Raw genomic sequence first — 26,542 nt, 5'->3', positions numbered from 1 at the left:
TTGGGTCTGACTCAGTGGCAATTATATTCCTTTATTTAATTTGTTCCTAGGTTTGTCTAGTGTTTCTCTTGACCCACCCCGGCTCAGCACACAAAAAGGCATACTAACGATTATGGCTAACACAACGCTTCAGATTACTTGCAGGTAAGGAGGCATTTTAGATTTAGATTTCCTGTGTCATATCTCATTGTTTATTAAAGAAAAAATAATTTCCGTACCGCAGAAGTATAATAATTGTGTACAAGTAGTGAGGTTTCTAAGAACTAATGTAATAATGAAAACATGAAGAAGGTCTTCTCCCAAAAATTCTGTGCAACTTTGCTGGCATTTTTTTCCTTCGACTCTCTACCAACAGATGTGTGCACACACACACACTCTAATAACCAATATAGTACCTGCCATACAGTGTGTAATATACGTTCACTAAATATTGAATAAATAAATGAAATCAAGGACGTACCCCTAGAATTAAAGAAGTTTGGGGACATACTTGTTATACTCAGAATGGCTCTTGGACATGTTTAGCACTTTTGAAGAACTTTATTTTATGGTAAAATTCTGATTGTAAGAGTAGTTTTATATTCAGTCATTAATATTACTGAGCGCATGTCCTGCTCTGGCTTGAGGTTCTGTCATGTCTGTCTCTCACCAGCTAGCAAGAAGTCATGCTCTTGATTTTTGCTAACTGGGGAAACAGGCCTCTTTGACAAGAAGAGGAGGCTTTTAAATTTTGCCTTCCAGCTCCTACCTCAGGAAGAAAAGCAGAAGACTTTAAGTTTTAATGTAGTGATTACTCATGACAGACCCAGAGGCTTCTCGGGACCAGTGTGGTTTTAGCAGAGATGATGGGTAGATGTGACCTTGCCCCCTGTTCTCGGGGGGGGGCTGATGGTCCACAAAGAACCTTGGGGAGCTTGTTGCCATTGTTTCTGCTTGATGAATGCCAAGTGTTCAGCACGACACAGATCTATTTTAGCTTGCCGCGTGTAAAGGATACCCTAGTTGCCTTATCAGCGGTAGGTCTCCGTACCCAGCCCTAGGGAAAAAACATAGTAATAGGTGCTGTTTGCCTGGCTTTGCTACTTCAAGATGTATTTCTCAGTAGGTTTTCCTCTTACCCACCCTCGACAACAAAGGTTATTTAAAATCCCCGCAAGGTTCTGTATTCCTTTTATGTCCCCAAAATGCAATGGAGTGTGTTAAAATTAACTTTGTTAATATAGCTGCAACTTTGTGGAAGTTTGAAATTCTATAAAGAAGGGTCAGTGATGTTACATCCCTCTTGATGTTGACTGTCTTCCTTGGGGCTTTGTAGAGATATGCTGCAGTGAAAGTAATCTGTGCTTTAATGCTGTCCTTCCAAGGTCTCACAAGGCCCTTAGACAGTTGCATCCCCTTCCTTCCTAACCTCCCCTCTTACTTTCCTGACTGCCCACTCTTCTCTAGCTACTCTGGCTTCCTTGCCATTCCTCTAATACTCCAGATAGGCACCCACCCCAGGGCCGTGACATTGGCTGTTCCCTCTGCCTGAAACTCTGTTCCTCCCAGTATCTATACAGCCCACTTCACCAAACTCCCTCCCTCTGGAACTCTTCACTCGTTTCTTTGCATCTTCTAAATTTTCTTCATAGTACTTATCAGCACCTTTTATACAATATATTTTAATTACTTTTTTAAAGTTTCAGCTTTATTGAAGTGTGCTTACTTTTTTATTGCCTGTCTTCTCCAACTAGACTGAAGTTCCACGAATGCATTGATTTTTATCTGGTTTGTTCACTGCTATATTCCCAGTCTTTAAGATTAATGTTTGACACATAGCACATGCTTAATAAATATTTGTTGGATGAATAAATGTTATTAATTTATTAGAAAACTTAATGGAAAAAGTTAATAGAAAAATTAATAGAAAACTTGGGAATCCTTATAAGTGATTTCTGAAGCTGAGACTGGCTTTTTGTCATTCGTTTGTATAATCTGTCATTGTTGGTAGAAGGCTGTGAATCTGTCTGTTGAGAAGTTTGTGTAAGTTTGAGAACTAAACCTTCTATTTTCTTAGAAACAGCCTCATAGACATTTCACTTGAATACTTGATTGGAATGGATTTTTCAGGGGTCAGAGGGACTTGGACTGGCTCTGGCCCAACAATCAGAGTGGCTCCGAGAAAAGAGTGGAGGTGACCGATTGCAGCGACAGCTTCTTCTGTAAGATGCTCACAATTCCAGAAGTGATCGGAAATGATACCGGAGCCTACAAGTGCTTCTACCGGGACACTGACATGGCCTCTGTCGTCTATGTGTACGTTCAAGGTAAGTGGTTAAATGGAATTCACTTCCCCAATTACTTTACCAGTTACAAAACACAATAGGTACAAAGAAGAATCCGAATCCGGACAACAAAGGCTGTCTCTAAAGGCTCTCTACCAACAGGAATCTACAAAATTCTTCTCCCCCCCAAGGCCTCCTCTGAGAACAAGACTCAGTGATTTGTTCTGCAGCTTGGACCCTGTTACATCTCTTTTGCCCAGTTAGTTTGATTCTGATCTTTGTCTCTCTAAGGGAAATCTGTGTTCACAATTGGCAATGGTGATTTATAAGAAGCCTTCTGATGTTTGAGAAAAAACCCTGAAATCTTCGAAAGGGAAGATTCAGGGATGAATTATGGAGAGGTTTCTGTGGAGAGATAGGTTATCTACAGCAGTTTCAGAGATTTTCCCAGGAATGCACAGGGGGATTCAGCCGAGGGCTCTGGAGCTTTTTTTGTTCCTAGGAACTTTTTTTTTCCTACTTAACACTGTATAAAAATACAATTTCCGTACACTCGTGCAAATGAAAACACCATCTCAAAGGGCCTTTTGAGGACAGTGTTTCTTTCCTTTGCTTGTGTGGTCTGGGATCTTGGGTGACATGACCCATCTCTCTAGAGTTTGCAATTTGGGATTTATACTGTGGAGGCCAACCTAATATCCATGTAGGGTAAAATACATGTCACATGTATTTAGTGCTTATAATCTGAACTGTTCTTTCCTTTGTGTTTCAAAAATCTATTTTTAAAAATATATTTATTTGTTTATTTGGCTGTGCTGGGTCTTAGTTGTGGCATGCATGTGAGATCTAGTTCCCTGACCAGGCATTGAACCCGGGCCCTCTGCATTGGGAGCCCTGAGTCTTAAGCACTGCGCTGCCAGGGAAGTCCCGTGTTTCAAAAATCTTATATTAGGTTAATTTTCCTGGGAAAATCTGACTTAACTAATCAATCATATAACTTTGGTGAGTGTAAGTGTATAGTATAGTATAGTATTTTGCTTAGGTATACTAAATATTTTTGTTTTCAGTAAAGATGAGCTTTTTAGACATTTTATTTGTACATTTATGTACCTCTCTACCTCCCAGAGGATTTGAAGCAGGTGAAGGTGGCTTAGACTTTTTTCCAGAAGCACCTTTTACAGAACAGGAATTTCACCAGCCTTGGGAAACACACTTGTGTATCTCCATTTACATTTCAATAGAGCAGTATGGTCAGTGCAGTGGAAGAATGGAGACCACATCAAAATAACGTATGTTACTCCTGGATTGCACAGTGTTCGGGAATTACTTTGGCCCAGGGTAAGCACAATCCGAGATAGAATTGTGTACCCTCCTCCTCCCCTCTGCAGAAGTTGAAAGAGACAAGGCTCAGATCTTTGAGAATTTCTGGCTCCTTTTGATCTGGCAGTCTTGGGAGATCAGGCTTTCTCAGAAGATTGCAAGGATTTCCTGCTTTCAGGCTGTCTGGAAATACTACAAGATGAACCTCTCCCATAATATCTCGTTATTTCCTTCTCCCCAAGTCAGGAAACCTGGAGACATGTGAAAATTCATTTCATGAGTTACAGTAAATATTTTATTTTGAGAGGATGGGTGGTTGTTTGGGTTTCTTTTGTTTATTTCCTTTTTTTGGGATACTGAAATAGAATTGATTTACTGAATAGCTTTAGTCTTACGTCAAGGGGTTAATATAGCTTCCAAAGGCTGGCTCTGTAAGCAAGCGATGTAGTGTTTCGTAGCATGCAGGTGAAAGATGGGTGATGTTAAGAAGCAGCAACCCCCAGCACTGTTTATTTGTACACTGCCCGTTTTTGAGTATACCATCAAATTCTGCTTCCTGTCTAAGCCTAGTATTCTAGGAGGTGAGTTGTCCAAGATTTTGGTCATGAAGTTTAACAATGGAAAAGAAAACATTGGAGTGTTCCCTAAGGACGGTGCTTTAATATCCTCTCTGGTCCCCACCTTACTTCCTTAGTCTTCTGACCCCATTCCCTCCAGCAATGGATGGAGCCAGGAAGTGGGTCTTGGTCTGGTAAGATAATGGCTATGGCATGTGGTGGCTGGATTGGCTGCCTTTCTGTGCTTTCCAGCTGGGAAGGAAATCAAACTTCTGCTGTTGCAGGGAATTAGCTGCTATTTTCCCCTTTGGTTTAATTAACTCTTTCTTTACTTGGACCAACCATCCTGAAGAGCTCTGAAAATGCTTGGTCAGGTGTGTTGGGGATATGGTATGAACCATTCTCTCTCTAAGATTTCAAGCATGACTTCACACCCATCAACTCTATCTCTGGGGAAAAGAGTCATTTCCCAGCAGCGTATTAACATTCGTATTAACATATGAACAATGTTCAACGGCATTAAAATCTCTTTTGTTTTTCCTTCTGTCTTTGCCATGGTGGCTTTTCAGGTGTTTGTCATTGAAGATATTAAAGATTGCTGAATCTTAAACTAAATGCAATTAAACATTAAACATAAACAATTAACTATTAAACATTATTATATAAAGAATCTTATATCTAGTCTTCACAATCTTAAAATACTCGTATAAAGTTTTCTCTTGAATTATTGAATTTAAAATGGTTAGTTATTTCCTTATTTTGGGAGCCATTACCTATTTTCATGACACTAACATTATCTGCCTTGAGAGAACATGAATTTTTTAACATCAATAAAACTCAGTAGGTAAACAATACAGGTTTAACTTTAAACTTACTTTCAAATTTATGTAGATGAAAGATGTATAGTGTATATGAAACTGTATATGAATATGAAGACGTATGCTCCTTCACTTTGAAAAAACTATAATGATCAGTCTGCTTAAATGTGGAACCTATAAAGTATGTTCTACTTGTTGATCATCACTGCAGAAGGAGCCAGTCTCATTCTGGGAGTTTTCTTTCAGATTTTACACACACACACACACACGCACACACACACACACACACACCCCCTCCTGTAGCTAACCTTGGAACCAGATATTTACCAGCAGACCTGCCTCTGGATTCCTTTGCCTAGTGTGAAATGTCTTTCGCAATCATTCGCTTCCCTGGTTAGAGTCTGTGAACCTGAAAGATGACCCATTTTTCTAATAAATGCCATTAACTAATGGAATTACATTTTCTTCTAGATTACAGATCTCCGTTTATTGCTTCTGTTAGCGACCAACATGGAGTTGTGTACATCACTGAGAACAAAAACAAAACTGTGGTGATTCCATGTCTGGGGACCATTTCAAACCTGAATGTGTCACTTTGTGCAGTAAGTTACATCTTCTTCCATCGTCTCTTACCCTTTCATAATTTTAAGCTAATATTAAGATGGGTAGCCTGTTTATAACATTATACATATTATATGCATTATATAACATTAAGTCAATGATGAGTTTTAAAGGAAACTTTAGGGTCAAAATGACAATAAATAAAACCAATTTGTGTTCTTAAAATAAGATGAATTCTTTAGTGTTCATGGTTTCTACTTTTGGATAGCACTCGATTAAATATTTGATATTTCTTTTTCTACCCAGCGGTATCCAGAAAAGAGGTTTGTTCCTGATGGTAACAGAATTTCTTGGGACAGCAAGAAAGGCTTCACTATTCCCAGCTACATGATTAGCTATGCTGGCATGGTCTTCTGTGAAGCAAAAATTAATGATGAAAGTTACCAGTCTATTATGTACATAGTTGTGGTTGTAGGTAAGAGGACAATTCCTTTCGGCATCATTAAATCAGACAATAAAGATTAGCTTCTTGTTTTAAGATCCTGGAGGACAAAGGATGTTGAGAAATGTATTAATTCAAGATATGTTAAGCAATTCATTACATCTACCCTTCTCTACCCAATAAACTTATGTGCAATTGAGGTTTTTCTCATTTCTTACCAAGATCAAGGATGAATAAGAGTTCTATTGTGGGAGCATATTTTATGGAAAATTCAATGTTCAGAGCATTGCCTGGCATCAATTCTTTTAATTATACCTATTTTACTAAAGCTGGCCCCATTGTCTATTGACTTCTCAGATTTTACTGCTTTTCTGTCCACTGGGCTACAATCTTTGAGATCCCTTTAGGGCTGCTTTGTGAATCTCTGTAGGCCATTTTCTTGGGAGTTACCAAGGTTTGGGGAGGCCCTCAGGGAAAAATGATGTGACACATTTTGAAGTTGCATCATTTCTGAAAAAATGTGTGCCAAGTTATAGATTTGGTTTTCTTCTTACTTCTGTTTTTCCAATTTACTTGCTCTAGGGTATAAGATTTATGATGTGATTCTGAGCCCTCCTCATGGAGTCGAGCTGTCTGTTGGAGAGAAGCTTGTCTTAAATTGTACAGCAAGAACTGAACTAAATGTGGGGATTGACTTCAACTGGGAATACCCTTATTCGAAGGTAACACTAACAATTCAAAGCCAGACCTCCAACTACTTTGATAATAAGCGCCAACGAAGTTCGCTTGAGAGAGATAGGGACTGCTTTGGCCAGATAAAATGTAAGAGCCTTAACACACACACACACACACACACACACACACACTTTAAGAGAACTATAGGACATACAGCACCCATGGGAAAAAAAGACACAAAACCAAGAACTCTATCCAGGCTGTGAAGATTACTTTTCCTTAGGTGATTATGTCTTTCCAGGTTGCATTATTTCTCTGTTCTCCAAAGTCCTTGATCTGTTTTCACTTGAAGGGAATTTCTTTTTAAGAGGTGGTATGAGACACATGTTCTCCTTAAACAGTGGTCACAATGTCCTTGTGTTTCTGCAGTTCCTATTTATCTCATTCCCATTAGGTAAGGTTTTAAAATTCCTAATTTGGTTGATTCTATTTATTTCTCCTGAAACCAAATATATTTGTCATCGGCATGATGTTAAAAGTTCAGAAGTCTCTATTATTAGCATTAAATAGTGTTCACCAAGGACCAAGACTTTTGTGGGTGTCTAGAAGCTACCGGGAAATGTTACTCCGGACTTTGAAAGTTCAGTAAACTCTTTTTCAGCATCAGCATAAGAAACTTGTAAACCGGGACTTAAAAACCCAGTCTGGGAGTGAGATGAAGAAGTTTTTGAGCACCTTGACTATAGATGGTGTAACCCGGAGCGACCAAGGGTTATACACCTGTGCAGCTTCCAGTGGGCTCATGACCAAGAGGAACAGAACATTCGTCAGGGTCCATGGTAAGCTAAGATTTCCTTTGGAATTATGTTCTGCCTTGAAAGTGAGATAATTTAAATAAACTTAGGTCAGCTAGTGATCCTCTTTTGCTCATTCAGAAGATGTTTTTGAGCTCTGGCTAGGAAGGCCACTTGATCTTGAGGTCAAGAGCATAGCTTGGGTTCAAATCCCAACTTTAAAGATGAGATGAGCTGATGTAGTAAGTGCTCACTAAATACTACTTGTTGTTGCTATTATTATTATCACTATAATAAGCAGAGGGTTATTATCTAAGATCGTTTTAAAATTTTCATTTAATTGCAAGGCTGAGAGGTTTCCTTGAATAAGCATGGGCCTTGCAATTGGGGAAACCTGTATTTAGTTACTTTAGTGGGGCTTTGAGAAAATAACTTAATTTTCCATTTGTTCTCTTTCACTCACATAAATATCTCAGTTTAGATGATAATTTGTATGGTATTCAACTTACAGGCCTTCATAAAGGTTTGAATTTTATAATATGGAAATGGATAGAAGGGTTTTGAGCAGAGAGAGACATGTTCTGGCTTATGGTTTTCTAGGATCACTTTATGGGTTGTTTTAATGTGAAACACTTTAGGGAAGTAAGAACAGAAGTAGAGAGACTAGTTAGAAGGCAGATTGCACTCATCCAGGTGAGAGATGGTGATTGGCTCAGACAAGGGTAGTAGAAGTGGAGGCGGTCAGAAGTGACCTGATTCTGGATGTATTTTTGAACATAGAGCCAATAGGATCTGCCTGTCGATTCCCTGGCTATGAGATGTCAAAGAAAAAGAATAGAAGATGACCTTCAAGTTTTTAGTGTGGGCAACTGAGTGAATGGTAGTTTTCTTAACCAAGAAAGGGAAGATAGGGAGAGGAGTAGGATTTGGGGACACAGGATTGGGTGGCTTGATTTGGAGATGCCCACTAAACATCCAAGTGGGGATTTTGATACTTTAACCTAGAACCCAGAGAAGTCAGGGGCAGGAGATATAAATTTAGGAGGAATGTAATTGACAAGAGCAAGGTGTTGATAAAGAGAAGAGGTCTGAGGACCGAGTCCTGGGGACCACAGGAGGTGTGTATAGGGTGTCATGGGAGCAGAGGAGAAGGAGCATCCAGGGGCCCCTGGGGGATGTAGGGAAAACTTCACAGAGAAGCAAATGCCTGAATTGAGTGAGATTGGAGTGCTCAGTAGACTTGTGGAACAGGCTTGGGGAGAGAGAAAAGCTAATGCAGAGACCACAGGGGAGGGAGAAGCTGGAGTGGGACCTGTAGAAGGGTGAGATGGGGACTCTCTGAACCACAGTGACTCAGACCCCTAAAGTCTTTGACTCTTCACTTGAAATGAAAAAACTAAACCAAATGGCCATTTATAAGAAGTTGCCATTTATGAGAAACATGATTTTTATTTTCTTCCAGAAAAGCCTTTTGTTGCTTTTGATAGTGGCATGGAATCCTTGGTGGAAGCCACCGTGGGAGACCGTGTCAGAGTCCCTGTGAAGTGCCTTGGTTACCCTCCTCCAGAAATAAAATGGTAACTACTGGAAATAAATGCAAAACCTTGTTCCATATGAAAGCAAATCCTTAGATTGGACTAATGTCTGGGATTCCGCCCCACCCCGCCACAGGTATAAAAATGGAAGACCCATTGAGTCCAATCACACAATTAAAGTGGGGCATGTGCTGACTATTATGGAAGTGAGTGAAAAAGATACAGGAAATTACACCGTCATCCTTACCAATCCCATTTCAAAGGAGAAACAGAGCCACGTGGTATCTCTGATTGTGAATGGTGAGTCCATTCAGGTTTCCTTCTCTTTATCTATTATAAAGGGGATGATTATGTCCTCCTGAACAGCCAGGCCACCACTCCTTTGGCACCTCTGCCTCACTCAGATTTCGAGTAGCTCCTGTGTATAAAAATGATCCAGAACGGTGCGGCTGAAATGAGGTGTGGGGCAGTATGCTCTGGACATGTTTGCTTAAGAGGCCATGTGAATGAATCACGTGGTGGTCAAACTCAAGCCTAAAGTAGATGGTACAGCCAGCTGATGGCTAAGTGCTGTGAAATAAGAGTGCCCCGCGGGGACAGTCGTCAGGCTCCAGTTGCACTACCTTTGAATTGTGCTTCTGGCACGCAGGTGTTTAAGACTCTTCTTGAATTGTGTGGGAAGCTTCTAGCTTGATGTTGGGGTTGATGTATCAGTGATGCATAGGCAGATTCCAACACGGAAGGCTTTTGCAGGCGGACACTGTTGGCTAGTTGGAAGTGTTTTAATTTTTTTTCAACAGGTGTCTGGGATCTGACTCTGAGGCTGTAAAGAGGAGATATTAAGTTTTTGATTTAAGAATGATTTGACACCTTATTTTTCTAAACTGAAAGATACTTATTTACAGTAACTATTCTGGGTGGGGATAAAAGAGTATCATGGTCAAGTAAGTGTGGGAGATACTAGGTTGATGGACATAGTATATTGCCATTCTCCAGTGGCGGATGGGGAGACAGAGAGTAGCCAAGTTTTAACAAACTTATTTGACCAGAGCATCCCTCCCCTATACATCCATAAATATCTTGCTCCAAACATAGGTTGGAAAATGCCTCTCTGCTGTAATTCCTTGTGCTTTCTACTGTCATGGCAAAGTAAAACTTCAGGATCTTCTCATGTGATATTAAGGTGCTTCCCTATATATCCTGCCAAGCTCTGTATGTCTGCTGAGCTTGGCTTTATTTCTTTGCTGGGACATCAGCTTCAGGGAGTTATTTTGAAGATGACAGGTTCTGGAAATGTCACTTAGGAGCCACTTGGGTGTAGGAGTTTGGGGAGTGTAGAGAAGCTGGGAAGCTGAAAAGTAGGGTGGGGAGAAGGAAATGAACAAGAAATAAAGGTGTAAAAATGGACAGTGAATAGCTCCATCCCATTCATCCAGGAAGTCACTAAACATTCGATTCACCCTACAATTTACCCTGCTCTACAAACAAAGGTAAAAAAAGAAGTCAAGGTTTGAAAGTGTAATCTGAGGCTTTAGATTGGTAGCAATGAGAAGATAGTTTCATGTGAGTGACTTTGGAGCCAAAAAAAGAGAGAAGGAGGAAAAACAGGGAAGGAATGGAGGGAGGGAGGGAAGAAAACAAGAAAGGATGAGAGAGAGGGAGGGAGGAAGGAGGGAAGGGGAAGAAGGAGGGAGAGGTGGAGAAGGAGGCATGGTGGGTGACCTTAAAAGTCATTTCATTTTTTAATTTTTGCCATGTGTGAGGTGGAGGGTAATAATAGTGGCTGTAGAGGTTAAGTAAATTAATTGATATAAAGCACTTAGAACAATGCTCAGCACCTAATACATGTACTTACTGTACTAGTCACAACTGTTTTTTTCTGGAGGCTTGTCTGATCTTGTAAACTTGGGAGGATGAGGGGAACTATCCCGATAATGTAGGTGAGAACAAGGTAAGGCACAGATTGGCAAGATTTGCAAAGTCACTCAGCTTATTAGTTTATTATTATTGTTATCATGAGCATCACTAGAAGTCAGGTGTCCTGTTTCCAAGTCTAGATGCTCTTTGAAAAAAGCAAATGGGGGCAAAAATTCTATGCTTGGAAAAACACAGGCTTTAGTTGCTGAAAACGTCCACTTTCCATTCCTCAAAGCTGATTGACCATTCAAAAGCTGTCTTTCCCATCTCCAGTCCCACCCCAGATTGGTGAGAAATCTCTGATCTCTCCCGTGGACTCTTACCAGTACGGCACCTCCCAAACGCTGACGTGCACGGTCTATGCCGTTCCTCCCCCGAGTCACATCCAGTGGTACTGGCAGCTGGAGACAGAGTGCACCTACAAGTCCATGTGAGTGGGGCCATACCCTTTTTTTTTCCTGCTCTTTTGCATTTTAAGAAATATTTACTCATCTGTTTTATTTTTTAGCTTCCACATTTAAGTGATATCATACAGTATTTGTTTTTGTCTGGCTTACTTCACTTAGCATGATAATCTCTAGGTCCATCCCTGTTGCTGCAAATGGCATTATTTCATTCTTTGTATGGCAAAGTAGTATTCCATTGTATGTATGTACTGAATCTTCTGTATCCATTCTTCTGTTGATGGACATAGCCAAGCTATGATATGACTCCCTTCTAAGCCAAGAAGGCCATCTCCAAGAAGGTTATTTCTCAAGTGGTACCCTTAATCTCCTTCCTTGTTCCTCTGTGCTCACGTCTTTAGGAGATGTCATTCCTTGGGGTATCCTTGGGGTAATGCTTGTGCTTGAGATTAGCTAGCTCTCTCTTCAGGTTGACCCTGATGTCCACCTCTCTGAATGCCGTTTCTTTGCTCACTTTGTTAATTGCCACTTTTTGGCTTTTCTCCTTAAGCCCATCAACCGGTGAATACCACAGTCTCCTTATCTGTGAGAAGGTACATCGCAGAGGAAGTCTGATGGATGCAAGGGAGCGATAGACCTCTGAGTCTCAGGCCTGGCTTATCAGGTCCTAACACAAGTCCAGACATCCTTAGGAAAAAAAACAAGTCACCCACCACCACCCTAAGCAGTTCACTTCCTGTTGTTGTTTTTGAGATGGCCTCTACTAGTTTCTTCCTCAGATGCTGACCATTTCCTACACAAAGGCCACAGTCCCAGGGAGATTACTTTAAGAAGCCCAGTAGCTTCTTAGCTTCCTTGCCTTCCTTTGAACTAAATTAACTTGAATTGTCTTGTCGATCCAATTTATGAATGGAGGTTTGTTCCCAGAATAGCTGCTTCCCTCCTGTATCCTGAATAAATCTACCTAGAACCTTTTCCTTCATTGCTGAGGCCTATTTTTAATTGGCGCCAAGTCTTGTAACGTGGTAGGGTGCATTGGAAGTTATTTCTAAGAACGTAATAACCAAGTCTGACTCCTTTCCTTGCTGTTGATTTGAATTAAAGAAAAATTCAGTCATGATATCATCTGTTACCTCTTTCTTATAGCCAAGCTGCCTTAACAACAAACCCATATACTTGTAAAGAATGGAGAAACGTGGAGGACTTCCAGGGGGGAAACAAAATTGAAGTCAACAAAAATCAGTTTGCCCTAATTGAAGGAAAAAACAAAGTGAGTTTGAAGTTCTTTAGTTTGAAAATCTGTCTCTCTTTTATGAAAGGAGGGAGTGACAGCACAGTAAAATAATGTGTGAGGAATATTGGCGATTGATCATCAGATAAATTGGATGATAAAATACTAGCATATTAAGTTAGTTTGAGAACACCATTAACTTTTAGACGCACCACTGACATTATTACTGTATCAGAGAAAAATAAAATACATATGCCATTAACTCTGTACATCAGTTGTATGGTAATTCTGATTTTATAAACATGAAAATGAGAGAAGGTATGTAATGTTGTATGAAAACACATTCTTTATCTAATGCTTTCCAAAGCTCATTTTGTATGATGTGAAAGCTGCACCAGCATAATTATAATTGCCCAGAGTTGAGCGCGGTCCGTGCCGGAGTGTGAACGGAATAGACAGGTCGCAGCAGTTGTGGGGACGCTGAATTTTAGTCTGAATGCACATGCATACACACAGCCTCCATTGTTTATGGCCTGGGATTTGTTTTTTTCACAGACTGTAAGTACCCTTGTTATCCAAGCAGCCAACGTATCCGCTTTGTACAAATGTGAAGCGGTGAACAAAGCAGGGAGAGGAGAGAGGGTCATCTCCTTCCACGTGACCAGTAAGTGCTCTCTGGGGGCTGGGCTGTCTGGTACTCTGTCGTCCTGGCCATTCCCATGAGCGGCGTGGCTTTAGGAAGGGGATGTGGATGGATAACGGATGCTTTTGTTCATAAAGGAGAATGCCTCAGGTAGCTCCTGGGCTCATGTGAAGTCGATACACCTGACTTCACAGGAGAGAGAAAACGGTTTCACACCTGCTTTTGACCCTCAAGTCCTGTGTCATGTTTCTAGCACAGTGCTTGGCCTAACGAGGTTCCGTCAGTGTTTACGAGCTTGCTGTTGAACAGTTAACAGAGTTGGGTTTGGGGAAGCAGTTGTAATGACATTGGAACAACGCCCTCCCAATACTGCCGGTTTTTCTCTTCATGTTAATTTTGTGGCTCAGCTTTAGCTGACTGGACGGAATAAAATATTCCAACCTGGGCTAATTCATTGTAATGCACAGAGCTTTCCTGTCAGTGAGTATTATGTATTAACGGGGGAATAATTTTTAAAATCCCATGTTATAATTATCAGCTTTCAGTGGGGGGGGGGGGGGTTAAAATGTTAAAAACCATGCTTACAGCTCCAAGTGAAGATTTCATATATATCTGAGGAATTCATTTGCACTTCCAAATAATGTATTTTGGTAAAATAATACATTTTGAAGCCGGAATTGTCCGGTTTGGTTGTCTCCTTGCATTCCATTGTCTGGGAATGCCAGGGTTTCACTTCTCTTGGTGCTTTGTTGCAGACTGAAGGCGACAAGAAAGCAATGCTGCCCAAGTTAAATCACTGTCTTCTAACCATAGCTTTTACATTTCAGGGGGGCCTAAAATCACTTTGCAACCCAGCACCCAGCCCACCGAGCAGGAGAGCGTGTCTCTGTGGTGCTCTGCGGACAGAACTATGTTTGAGAACCTCACATGGTACAGACTTGGCCCACAGGCTCTGTCCATCCACGTGGGAGAGCTGCCTACACCTGTTTGCAAGAACTTGGATGCTCTTTGGAGAATGAATGCCACCATGATCTCCAATAGCACAAATGACATTTTGATCGTGGAGCTGCAGAATGCATCCTTGCAGGACCAAGGAGACTACGTTTGCTTTGCTCAGGATAAGAAGACAAAGAAAAGACATTGCGTGGCCAGGCAGCTCACAGTCCTAGGTAGGGAGGTAACTCTGGACCGTCCAGAAGCAGTCGGGATGCCTTAAATGTAGTGCTTTCGGGGGCTGTGTGAAGATTGTCCTCTAGCAGCTTATGAAGTAGACTGGTGAGCACTTATCTTACCGAAAGTCCTCAAGGCAGAAGAAAGCTAATCATGGTGAAGTGAAGTATTAAAAAGAGAAAACCCGGTTCTTTCCAACCCTGATGGTGGGGTCACTCTCTACTATCTGCAAGGGATTACCCTAAACCAGGGAAATTTCTGCTTCATTCTTGGGCATTCATTTATATAAATAGACATCTATTTGTGAATGCCTACCATGAGCTAGGAGGGTGCTGGAAGTCCATAGTGGTGGACAGGATGAGAACACAGGTAACCGCTGGACTGTGGTAGTACAGTAAGGTCTCTGTGTCCATGAGGACAGGGGTTGTTTTCTGTTTTACTCCTTGCTGAGCTCCAGACACAGAACATAGTGGCACATATTGGGTGCTTGATAAGACATCTGCTGCCTGAAGAGCGTGGTGATGGGGTTGTTTAAGACCTGTGAGAGCCCCTGGGGGGGGGTGCTGCCCTCGGTGCCTGTACCTCTGTAGTACAGCTCACAGTCAAGGAGGTGAGCATTTTAGTGAGCAGAAAGCTTTGTAAATCCCACGTAAAGTCACTCTCTACAGCTCCTCTGCCCTTGTGCCTTGCACAAAATCTGTGCAGCCATGGTTCTGTCTCTGGGGAAGTCAGGCAAATTTGGGGAGTTTCCCTTTGTGCCATCTGCTTCCATTTTCTCCTCTTCTTAGTGTCTCTGCCTAGTTTCTAGGATGCATATGTTCTGTCTTTTTTTTTTTTTTTCGTCTACTAATGGGAAGGGGAACTCCCCAGATAAACCAACTTATACCAAAGTTTTAGAGGAATAATATCTGCAAAGGCCTTGATATATTTTAAGAGGTATTTTCAGACAGGCACTAGGATATATTTTGCTAGTGTTAAGACTCTAGTGTCAGAAGAAGAGATGTTTTTGAGTGAAGTCATCCCAAGGCTCTTCAGATCACATCCCATATATGATCATGGTTTTTCTGTTCATCTTGGTGACTGGTCTGATTTCAAGCTAATGAAAAAATTCAGAAAGAGATGTGAAGGAATCTCCTGGCTTTGCCATGCTTGGGAAGTATGTGCTCACAGTGAGCTGGTTTGCTTCCTGAAGGACTCCCAAGTTGTTTTCCAAAAATTATTCTTGGGAATAGACTAGAATCCATTTGCTTAAGGCCCAGTGTCGTTCATCATTGAGGTGTTCTCATTTTGCTAAACGTTGAAGTGGATTCTTTCAGCAAGATTTCTTTCGATGTTCAGTTGGTTTGGACAAGATATTTCCATAACACTTTAATGATTTATAGGAAAGGTTAAATCTAAAGTTGTCCTGTATATTTAAACAAGTACCCATGGGATTCATTTTCTTTAAATATTTGACTTTCCTTAGAGTATCATTGTTTTGTCTGTGTTTTAGTGCAAATAGTATTGGACTAGTCTTTTAGGCTCATGGGATTCTATTATGAATTCAACTGTTTACTTAGTTATAGGGACTGGGATAAATTGTTTGGCCCCTTTCATCTGCAAAATAAGGCTGATACTGCCCACCATAGGGTTGATGGAGAGCAACAGAAATAGGACAAATGAGTTTTGTAAAAAGTACCAAATAAGGCATTCTTTGTGGAATTACACTGAAGTTATGTACTTTCCAAGAGAAGCACGGCAGAATTCTTGGGTGTCACTGGTTAGAATTTATTTATTTATTTATTTATTTGGAGGGAAGTCGAGGGTGACAACTTTTGTTTTGTGATGTGATTACCAGCTTGAATCAGATATGAATGTTCAAAGAGATGCAGTAATCTATCTGAACTGACTGACTTGTTTCATTTAACTTTACTCCGTGACCAATGCTCTAGTTATCAACCTCTGTGTATTTTCAGCTTAGTAAATTAACAGTTTACTAAATGGGTTAGTAGTTTACTGATACAAAAACCGCTTCAAAACTTATAGCTGAATGTCCTATGATTTTTTTTTTTGTATGTGTGCATAGAGCGCATGGCTCCCATGATCATGGGAAACCTGGAGAATCAGACAACAAGTATTGGCGAAACCATTGAAGTTTCCTGCACAGCGTCTGGGAATCCCTCGCCGCAGATTACGTGGTTTAAAGATAATGAGACTCTTGTGGAAGACTCAGGTGACTAGAGCATGTCCGTCTCTGTGTGGTTGCCAAAATTGGCTAGAGATATTAACTAAAATCCATATTATTTCTTTTTAAAAAAATTATTTATTTACATATTTATTTTTATTAAGGTATAGTGCAATATTATTTCAGTTGTAGGTGGACAGCGTAGTGACTCAATTTTTGAAGATTATTCTCCATTTATAGTTAGTATAAAATATTTACTATATCCCCGTGCTATACAATATACCTTATAGCTTGTTTATTTTATTCACAGTAGTTCTTACCTCGTAATTCCCTACCCCATCTGCCTCCCCCTCTCCGTCCCCTCTTCCCGCTGGTCACCACTAGTTTGTTCTCTGTATCTGTGAGTTTGTTTCTTTTTTGTTATATTTACTAGTTTATTTTATTTTTTAGATTCCAGATAGAAGTGTCATACAGTACAAAATCCGTATTGTTTACTGATTTGTTTTAGGTAGAATAAAAAGCAATATTAGTGTCCATGGTCTGGCTCATTTCATAGACTTGGAAGCCAAGTATTCAGAGCCTGCTGAATTCTAGTGGAAGTCAGGGGTGCTGAGACAGCAGCTGACCCTGTATGACTCTCTTCGGCGTTAGATACTAGCTCAAGATAAAGGGAAACGTTTATATTTTTAAATTTTTTTCCCTTGAAAAACTCTACCAGACCACATCATGAATAAAAACCATCGTTTCCCCCCTTTCTTAGGCATCGTGCTAAAAGATGGGAACCGGAACCTAACTATCCGCAGGGTGAGAAAGGAGGATGAAGGCCTGTACACCTGCCAGGCATGCAGTGTTCTCGGGTGTGCAAAAGTGGAGGCTTTTTTCATAGTGGAAGGTCAGTGGGAATTCATAGACAATCAAGTGGTTTTTAAAAATTAGCTTGTATCACATATACTCATATACTTTGGGCGGGAGGGTTATGGGTGGTTTTAATATTCTTTGTAAGTTTTATACTATAAGTATATATTATTTTAACCAGAAAACATAATTAAAGTTATTTTAATTCTGCTCTCATCACATTTTTATCCCCACAGTCCTCATTGTGGAATAATTCTTAGCCAGGCAGGCGGAATGTCCTCCTTTCCCTGATTCTTTTCTTCATATGAATGGCTCAGTTAACTTGTTATGAAAATTATGCCTCTATGTTTATCAGGTAGAATTGCTGCCTAGTCGTAAAAATCAGTGCTACCTAGATAGTCACAAAGGTGCATAGTTTTTATTGGACTAAAGATAATTAAGATTCATTTGTGAATAATAGACCACTGCTTCTCTGAAGTGGAAAATTTGGGGTTCTTATCTAAGTGTGTATACAGGAAAGATGTGAAATCTGGCATTTTCTCAGATGGGAAAGGTAATATGTGACAGAATATTTTATCTTTAAAAGTGTATGCCTATGTCTTTTTTTTAAATAACCCATCAGGGGGACAATGAAACTGTATCATGTGGGTGAAGGAATGGTATGCAAAGGGAAAAGAGAGGGTTGGTGATAGATGGAAGAACTGATGACTTTCTATGAACTCATCATCATTTTTCTCTCAGTCTAGATTTTAGTCCCTGTAATCTGTCAAATCTGTGTTGTCAAGTATTGCATCTCAATACCTTGACTTCTTTTCAAATCTATAGGCTTACTACCATTTCATAAACTGCACTTGTAAATAAAGATTTCAGGTGACGTGGTGGTTTTGTCACTTTCAAAGTGCTTCATGTTTTAGGGCAAATCCTAAGGGAGACTTCCAGTTCTCTCCCATGCTTTGCCTCAGCTCTGTTAGTGGTCTGCAGCAGGTTACCAAGAGGCCTAACTAGGTAACCTTGGCACAGAAATTATATTTATTTCTCACCAGAAGAGAATACTAAGAAAAGAAGAAGTAAATATTTAATGCTCCTGCTAGTTTCCCAAATGTTCATATGGGAATATTAACGCACAAATTTATATAGACAGTTGATGCTTTGAACTTTTTACTATGAACAAATAGACTTTTAAATCTCTATGTATAAATAGAGACTTCCTTCAGTAAGACCACCAGAGAAACAAAATCTGCTTCCAAGCACACTTGGTGCTTGTCTCTCAACCGTAACTCTTATTTTGCTAACTAATTAATTACTTGTCTTGCTGTCTTCTTGAGGCTGCCCGAGCTACTCTCACAGCTTGTGGCCCAGTTCGATTCACACTGCACTCATCCAGTGGGAGACCCTAAGTGATAACTGCTTCCTTATCACCACTTTGCTAATCACCCTTAGTTGAAAGCCTCCTCTGGGCTTAATTTTCCCCACTCAGAGCTGTCCTCTGGTGTCCAGAGCATCTGCAGCTTTCCTTGCTGACCTCCAGCTTTTTCTCTTCTCTTTCCTTTGATGAGTGGTTTTAAACTCACATTTCCAGGCCACGTCTGATGCACTCACCTCAGCTCTCTCTCTTTCGTCACTGAGGCTCCTGCCACACTAGGATGGGGTAGTGTAATGTTAGCCAGTGTTGGACAGACCTTGTTTAACTCTTGACCATTCTACCAACTTGCTGTGTGCCCTTGATGAAGTAGCTTAACCTCTCTGAGCTTGCTTCTCCATCTAGAAACTGAGGGTTATTGAGAAGACTGAGTGATATGACATATTTAAAATGATGAGCACCTAGTAGGTGCATGGTCACCAATAACTCTCTGGCCAAAGGACTACATTTATTTCCCTGCTTGTTTTCTTAAACAGTCCTTCTGCAAACTCCATACAGATCAAAATGTAGACTGTCAGCATAAAACCAAACATTTATTTTCCCCAAACAGAATACTTCTCTTCTGTATAGAACATGATCTGTTTTCTTTCCATCAATGTCTGTTCTTCTTCCAAATGCTTTCTGTTTGTCTTTTAGGACATTAATATTTCTCTCCTTAATTACTTTAGAATTTTATTGTTGGAAGTTTCCATGAGCAATGTTTTGCAAACTTTAAATTATCCATTGAGGATATTATAAACTCCATTCAAGTTAGAGGTTTGTGACTATTATTATCTAGGATTTTCCTGAGTTGGTAAGATTGAGATTTTGCTTTAGTGTTGAACTTTATGGTTTTACATCGAAAGGTATGAGTTTCCATTTGTTGGTGCTCAGTCATTTGTGTCTTTCCAGGTGCCCAGGAAAAGACAAACTTGGAAGTCATTATTCTAGTAGGCACTGCAGTGATCGCCATGTTCTTCTGGCTACTTCTTGTCATCGTTCTACGGACCGTTAAGCGGGTAACAAAATAATTTCCCTTCTGTCCCATGCACGTTGGTTTTCATGATTAATGAAAGCTGACTGGGGTTCTTTGAGTTGATTCTTCCCATTGTTATTGGCTCAATAGGCACAATTTTATTTCTATACAATACCATTCTTACCCACTTGCTTTTGGCTGGACCACTGGTCTTTAATTGATAGAAGCAACAAGAGGAGAGATGGGCTTGGACTGTCTAGTGTAATTAAGATTTAAGAATTAAATTCTGAGCTCATTTGGGGGTTGAGGGAACACTGGGAGCAGAATTATAATAGGACTACTCTCACACTCCGTGAGCCTTTTAGAAAATGAGACACCAAGAATGGGGCTTCTGTAAACAACAATAACAAGCATAGCAAAACAACAGCCAAACAACAGGGTGTGTGTGACTGGAAGGAGTAACGCTTTCCAGGCCAACGGAGGGGAACTGAAGACGGGCTACTTATCCATCGTCATGGATCCCGATGAACTGCCCTTGGACGAGCACTGTGAGCGCCTGCCTTATGATGCCAGCAAGTGGGAATTCCCCAGAGACCGGCTGAAACTAGGTGTGTTCTCAAGTAGTATTAATTTGATAATGGGTTTGCCAGGCCATCTTTTCCTCTTTTAGGCTGATGACAAATCTAGTCTATTTAAATGTTGGATTCTGGTTCAGAAAATTCATCCCATCTCTTGAATTTGAGTAGTCATCCATTTAGTTACTTAGAAGTAGGGTCCCTGTGTAATCACCCAAAGCAGGACATTTAGAGAGGGAAGAGGGAGGTATTAAAATCTTTTTTTTGTTGTTGTTTTTAAGAACGTTTATTGAGATATAATTGACATACGATAAACCACATATATTTGATTTTTTCTTCTTATTGGTAATATATATATGGCAGTCCCGATCTCTCAGTTCATCCCACCCCAATCCCCTGTCCCCCCCACCCCGCCCCGGTATTAAATCTGTAAGCCAGGACAAGGAGGTCAACTATACTGTCCGTGATAACTGGAATGTATGGTCACCTTGTCAAGTCAGAACTTTGCCTCCTGCTTTGGTGGTGAAATAGTCCAAGTCTGTTTTGTTGTTGACTGTAGGTAAGCCTCTTGGCCGTGGTGCCTTTGGGCAAGTGATTGAAGCAGATGCCTTTGGAATTGACAAGACAGCAACCTGCAAGACAGTGGCTGTCAAAATGTTGAAAGGTAAAAGCAAAATTATATGATGATGTGTCCCTCTGTGTTTCATCCCATCTTTCAACATGATGAAAGGCTTGTATCAGGGGCTCTGTGGCTAGGTGGGCCCACTGGCCAAACGTACAGCCAGACTATATGATGCCTTTGAACAAACTGGATAAAAAGTTCCACTTTTAGAGATTCATGCCAGGGTCCACAGCCTGGCAGGCAAACTTGGGATGGATTTGAGCTCCCCTATCGCCCCCGCCTTGCCTGGAAGCCCTTGTGCAGAACACGGCTTGTACAACTATATTTAGTAGCTTGGCTATAGGAAAAAAATACCTTGGTTACATCAAAACTGTTTCTTAGTGTACTATGGTGCATTAGTAAGATAATTATAGACCATCAAGAAATGGAAAAAGAAATTCAATATAATAAGTAAAAATAGTAGCACGCAAAAAATAGCATGTTCCCTAGAATTGGAATATGTAAAAGATTTTCACATATAAAAGATAATATGCAAAATAAGAGTGGTTGTGTGGGGGGGAAAAAGATTAAGGGTAACGTTTTTAAAATTAAAAGTTTCATAAACAGTCATTAAGCCTAATAGTAATGGAATTCTGGTCTTGCCATTTTAATTCAGGGGAAGTGATGTATATAAAGCTCTTTGCTAGAACTGGGATGTGCTTTCATTGATGGAGACAGTGCTACTGACCCTTTGCCAGTAGGTCTTGTGCATTCTGAAGGCATTTCTCTCCTTTTGCCTTTTCCTCCCTTGTGGCTGAGGCGTATGTGATTTTGAAGTGGCTCATCAGGGCCTGAGGTGTAGACCGTGTCTGTGGATTAGAGGGAAGTGTACCAGTCTGTACAGATCAAACTCACAGTCTTAGCCTCATCAGCCTCATGTGCCAACGGGCTTTGCCAGCTGGCCTGGTTAAGTTTCCTGCTCGGCACAGACTGGTGGGAACTTCAGCATAGCCCCTAACACATGAGGATATTTAATACATGGCGCTGCTTCCTTATGAGGAAGCACTGAAATAATCAGGCCCTAAGAAGCATAGTAAACCTGATATGTGAAAATCCAGTTTTGTAGAAGAAGAAAATCTGGGCATGATTTCATTTGCAGATGTATTCTCCACTTTGCAAAAGACCTCAGAGTGGCTTCCTTCAAATATCAGACATTCTGTGTGCACTTAAAGAATTTAATTTGGAATTATAAAGTATAATTTATAGTCGTCTTTTAATGCACCTAGCCTGTCATTTGGGTGACGGTGTGTTACCCCTGGAGGGAGAGCTGCGTGGATGCATGCGGTGAGGCATTGGTCCTCCTAAGGTAGTGCCCACATGATTTCCTCTTTGTTTGTATTTGTAGAAGGAGCAACACACAGCGAACACCGAGCCCTCATGTCTGAACTCAAGATCCTCATTCATATTGGCCACCATCTCAATGTGGTCAATCTGCTTGGTGCCTGTACCAAGCCAGGGGGTGAGTGTCTGTAGATGATTCTGGTTGTGGGATTTGGGCATATACTTTTCTTTTGGTATTTGAAGGAAACCACCCAACTCCCATAGCCTTAGTTTCTTTAACTTAGGAAACTTTGGCAGATTTCTACATGTAAATATATTTTGTGGAGGTTTAATGGGCACTATAAATTATTCTGGAACTTCCTGTGAATTAAAAAATGCTACATGATTATAATACAGATTGCTGCTTATGTAATAGGTGTTCAGAGGAGAAAAGTAAACCTCCCCCCACATTTGAAAACAGAGGACTTCAAAAGAGTAGTCCTCCCTAAAATGGAGTCATCTTAAGTGATTGTGTCGAAAAGCAAGTGGGTGGATTTTCTTCAGAAATTTTGGTGGATCTCCTGTGGAATTGCCTTTTGGCAAAAGAAAAGTTACAGTATAAGGGAACTGCAACCAGCTGATTTCTACGGTCCTGTTTCCAGAGAAAGGGTGTAGCCTCTTCTGTGATATTTTCTAGCTGTATTAAACACTTGGTGAGAAACGTGAGTGAAAATACATTTTCCCTTCTTGGCATGCTGTGCTGTCCACAGGGCCACTCATGGTGATTGTGGAATTCTGCAAGTTTGGAAACCTGTCAACTTACTTAAGGAGCAAGAGAAATGAATTTGTCCCCTACAAGGTATGTCCCCCCTAACTTAACTGTGGCCACATTCTGAAATGGAGGAAAACTCAAAGTGGTGCAGGTTAATTTTTTCAGTAAACTTCTGGAAAGAACTTGTGAGGAATCTTCTCATGTTACCTCTTGGCTGTTGTACCTTCCTCTCTTACCTTCTGGAGGACACATACTCCTCGTGTTTTATTTTTGTGACTCTAATCTACTGGCCCATTATAGATGATGCCGAGGAGGGGAAGGTGGGTGTGATTAAGGGAAGGGAATGACAGGTGGAAGGACAACTCTGGATTATTCTGTCTGCGCCTTGGCCATATTTGGCCCTATGGAGTGTCAATCCCGCTGTCAAAAGCTCCCCGATGTTGGAAGTGTGTCCGAGTGAAACTTGAAACAAGGCCCTTATCTCTACGCTAAAAAGGAACGAGGCTTTACGGAAGAAAATCTATTACGTAGAACATTTGCCCAAAAATTCATCCCAGAGATTCCATGATCCTGAAATTGATGTCCCTCATCTTCTTTTAATAGTTGCAGTTGTTTCTATTGTTTAGCTACATTTTAGAGACTGTCTGGTGTTCAAGGAGTTGGTTCATCTGTTTCTTTATAGACTAAAGGGACACGATTCCGGCAAGGGAAAGAATACGTTGGGGAGATCACCGTGGATGCTAAACGCCGCTTGGACAGCATCACCAGTAGCCAGAGCTCAGCCAGCTCTGGATTTGTGGAGGAGAAATCCCTCAGTGATGTGGAGGAAGAGGAAGGTAACTGCCATTGCTTCCTCCACACTGAAGGCACGCTTTTGTAGGAATAGACAAGGTGACAGGGTGTAACAAGGATTTTTGTCCTGGAAAAGTCCAGGATTACCTAATATTTGAAAGAGACCTAAATTTCTAGGAGGCCTTCATTCAGTCTCCCCAGAAGTGCAGGGCGGAAGGTCTAGATAAGCAGCAGGCTAGGTTGTGAGGCTGAGCGTGGCTAGCCTGAGAAGTCTCGGTCCCCCAAGAGAGCTGAGCAGTTGGCAGCAGTCAAACCAATGCTCTTGACGTCTTGGTTCAACATTTATCAGCAGGAGAGGCGCAGGGCCATCTCGCGCATGGGCAAAGGAGGCCCTCTGGTGTTTGATCAGCCTCCCCACTGTCTACAGCGGTTCAGCCCCACCTTGTCTGCTTCACCAGCAGAACAGAAGCCCTTCAGTTAATCATACCCAACCTTCTTCAAGGCAGTGTAGGCATCTGTTGTTTCTACCCCAAGTGGCTTATCAAGTCTTCCATATCTCTTCAGAGGAGTCTTGGTAAATGTACTTGTCTTTATCCACTTATGCTTCCAATGATATTTTAGTGCCCTTTATGAGTAGAGATGTGTTCCCAGCCTAACTTTCAGGACCTCTTCCGGCTTCAGTATGCACTGAATATCTGCTTCCCTCAGAAGGAGCAGAGACAGCTCCATGGTGGTAGAGATGGGGCTTCCTGCCATCTGGCTCTTCTTGAGGCGTGAGCTTAGAAGAATTCAATCATGAAATAATGGAAGAAACCCACTTCCATTCCCTGTGACATGAGGCCACAGATAGAACTTAAAACTGACTTCTTTCCCATCGAAGCCAGATAGGCAGTGTGAGACTAGAACTTGCCCTAGAAAAGCATGGGGAGGTTGTCTAGATCTCACATAACTGGGCGCACGTTGAGTGGAGCCATTTCTGCCCCATCCTTTTGCTCACAAAATGGTGGCCAGTGACCTGGAAACCTAAGGGCTTGAGGGAGTCAGTTGGAGTAGAGGGGGCATTGGCCTGGAATTTTGCCTCCATTTCTTCATTTGGAAAATGAAAGCGTTTCACTGATTATTCATGGAGAGCCATCCACCCCTAAAGATAGAAAGTCACTGAGAAAAAGGTTCATAGTCCTTTTATTTGCAAAGTTATTATTACAACTGAGTTTTCATTTACTTTGGTATTTGTCTCCAGGAAAGAAACCATGTCTTATCTTATCTGCCCAAAGTTAAGAGATCATGTTGAAACACCCATTAATGTCTTAATGTTTATTTATACCAGTTGCCCGGAAGTAAATACCACCAGTTTACGTAAATTTGTCTTTCTCTCAATGTTCCTGTCATCTCTCATTCATATCCTTGAAGGAAAAAAAGCATCCTCACGGGCCAGATTTAATATGTTTACAGCACTTTCTCAGTTTAAAAGTGAGAGAAGTAAATATATTTCTGGTATTTTTAGTTATCCGTTGTAGATTATAACTTGACCTTTGGCCTTTGTCCCAAGACAAAGCCTGGAGAGAGAAGATTCAATGACCCCGGATATTGTTGTTTTATTTTTAGAATTCTTGATATGAAAACTATTGTTTATCCCTCTGGGTACATGAAAAAAACACAACACGTTAAAAGGGCAAATTTGCGAAAGCCCTCTTTTACCTTCCTGTTATCTGTGCCACTTTGGCCTTCATTTTGCCTCCTGGATTTGTTCATCCAGTTTGGCTAAAATGGAAAAGTCAATATTTTTGCTAAGGGGTATGATGAAGGCTAATAATATACCAGGATTCAGCATATTTACAGAAGATAGAAGCATTTTCTCTCTGCTTCTATTTCCTGAAATTTAACTCCCAATTTTTAAAATGAAGATTACTGTATCAAACTTAGAAACAAATAGTTTCTGGCCGAAATACCAATCTGCGTCCTCTTGCATCTTCTGACAGTTTCTGAAGATCTGTACAAGAACTTCCTGACCTTGGAGCATCTTATCTGTTACAGCTTCCAAGTGGCTAAGGGCATGGAGTTTTTGGCATCACGGAAGGTGAGACAAAGTATCTCTTGACATCACAGATTTGCCAAGGAGATGTCCAGCGCCAGCCATTGGTGTTTGTTTGGGACTGAAATTCTCTCACCACTCCTGGGACTGTTAAGAGAGCTGTATTGGGGAGGCCCCATTTCTGCTCATTAAAGGGGTATTAGGAGTTCATGAAATTAATTCATGTGATTAATACCTACTAAGTGCAGGCAGTCTTCTAAGCGCTAAGGACACTGTGTGAGCAAATAGGCAAAACTCTCCACCTTCATGAAGATTACGTTCTAGTGGGTGGAACAAACAATATAAACAAGTAAAATACCAAGTAGGTTAGATGGGAGTAAGTACTGTGGAGGAAAATAAGCAGGAAAGGGTTACAGAGTATACAGGAGCAGTATGTTGGTATGTGCATATGCCTCTATGTTTGTGTACATTGAATGTGACATTTGGGTAATGGCCTGGAAGAGGTGAGGGGCTGAGCCTTGCAGATATCTTGGCACAAGAGAGTCTATTTTTCATTTCTTTTACATTCATCACCGTCCATCAAAAAGCATTTGTTAGCAGTATAATTAGAAAGCAGGAAGGACAGGCTTTGGATGAGAGAGGTTGAAAGAGCTAAAATTAGAAAAGTAGGCCAAACAAAGGCTGAGGTGGGTACGTGACAAGTTACAAACATTCCAAAAGTTGTA

At 40.9% G+C, this 26,542-nt stretch overlaps 1 protein-coding gene across 4 annotated transcripts in view; it reads left to right on the top strand.

Annotated features, from left to right (window-relative positions):
• The window catches only part of KDR (kinase insert domain receptor), a 44,217-nt gene that overhangs the window by 4,000 nt on the left and 13,675 nt on the right, over positions 1-26,542 (top strand). For 3 of the 4 annotated variants that reach the window (XM_057728609.1, XM_057728612.1, XM_057728610.1), the window contains exons 2-22: positions 51-144; positions 2,110-2,306; positions 5,431-5,561; positions 5,827-5,995; positions 6,545-6,684; positions 7,299-7,476; positions 8,894-9,008; positions 9,103-9,266; positions 11,157-11,313; positions 12,434-12,557; positions 13,074-13,182; positions 13,989-14,330; positions 16,397-16,543; positions 17,256-17,387; positions 19,662-19,768; positions 20,198-20,333; positions 20,860-20,964; positions 22,307-22,420; positions 22,992-23,080; positions 23,676-23,829; positions 25,765-25,862. In XM_057728609.1, coding sequence (XP_057584592.1) covers positions 51-144; positions 2,110-2,306; positions 5,431-5,561; positions 5,827-5,995; positions 6,545-6,684; positions 7,299-7,476; positions 8,894-9,008; positions 9,103-9,266; positions 11,157-11,313; positions 12,434-12,557; positions 13,074-13,182; positions 13,989-14,330; positions 16,397-16,543; positions 17,256-17,387; positions 19,662-19,768; positions 20,198-20,333; positions 20,860-20,964; positions 22,307-22,420; positions 22,992-23,080; positions 23,676-23,829; positions 25,765-25,862 — 3,002 coding nt within the window. Of the gene's footprint in view, positions 1-50; positions 145-2,056; positions 2,307-5,430; positions 5,562-5,826; positions 5,996-6,544; positions 6,685-7,298; positions 7,477-8,893; positions 9,009-9,102; positions 9,267-11,156; positions 11,314-12,433; positions 12,558-13,073; positions 13,183-13,988; positions 14,331-16,396; positions 16,544-17,255; positions 17,388-19,661; positions 19,769-20,197; positions 20,334-20,859; positions 20,965-22,306; positions 22,421-22,991; positions 23,081-23,675; positions 23,830-25,764; positions 25,863-26,542 lie in introns of those variants that run through there. The other variant, XM_057728611.1, reaches the window with a different exon arrangement.

The sequence above is a fragment of the Hippopotamus amphibius genome, chromosome 3, assembly GCF_030028045.1.
Source record: "Hippopotamus amphibius kiboko isolate mHipAmp2 chromosome 3, mHipAmp2.hap2, whole genome shotgun sequence".
Taxonomy (NCBI): domain Eukaryota; kingdom Metazoa; phylum Chordata; class Mammalia; order Artiodactyla; family Hippopotamidae; genus Hippopotamus; species Hippopotamus amphibius.
This window is presented reverse-complemented; position numbering and strand designations above follow the sequence as displayed.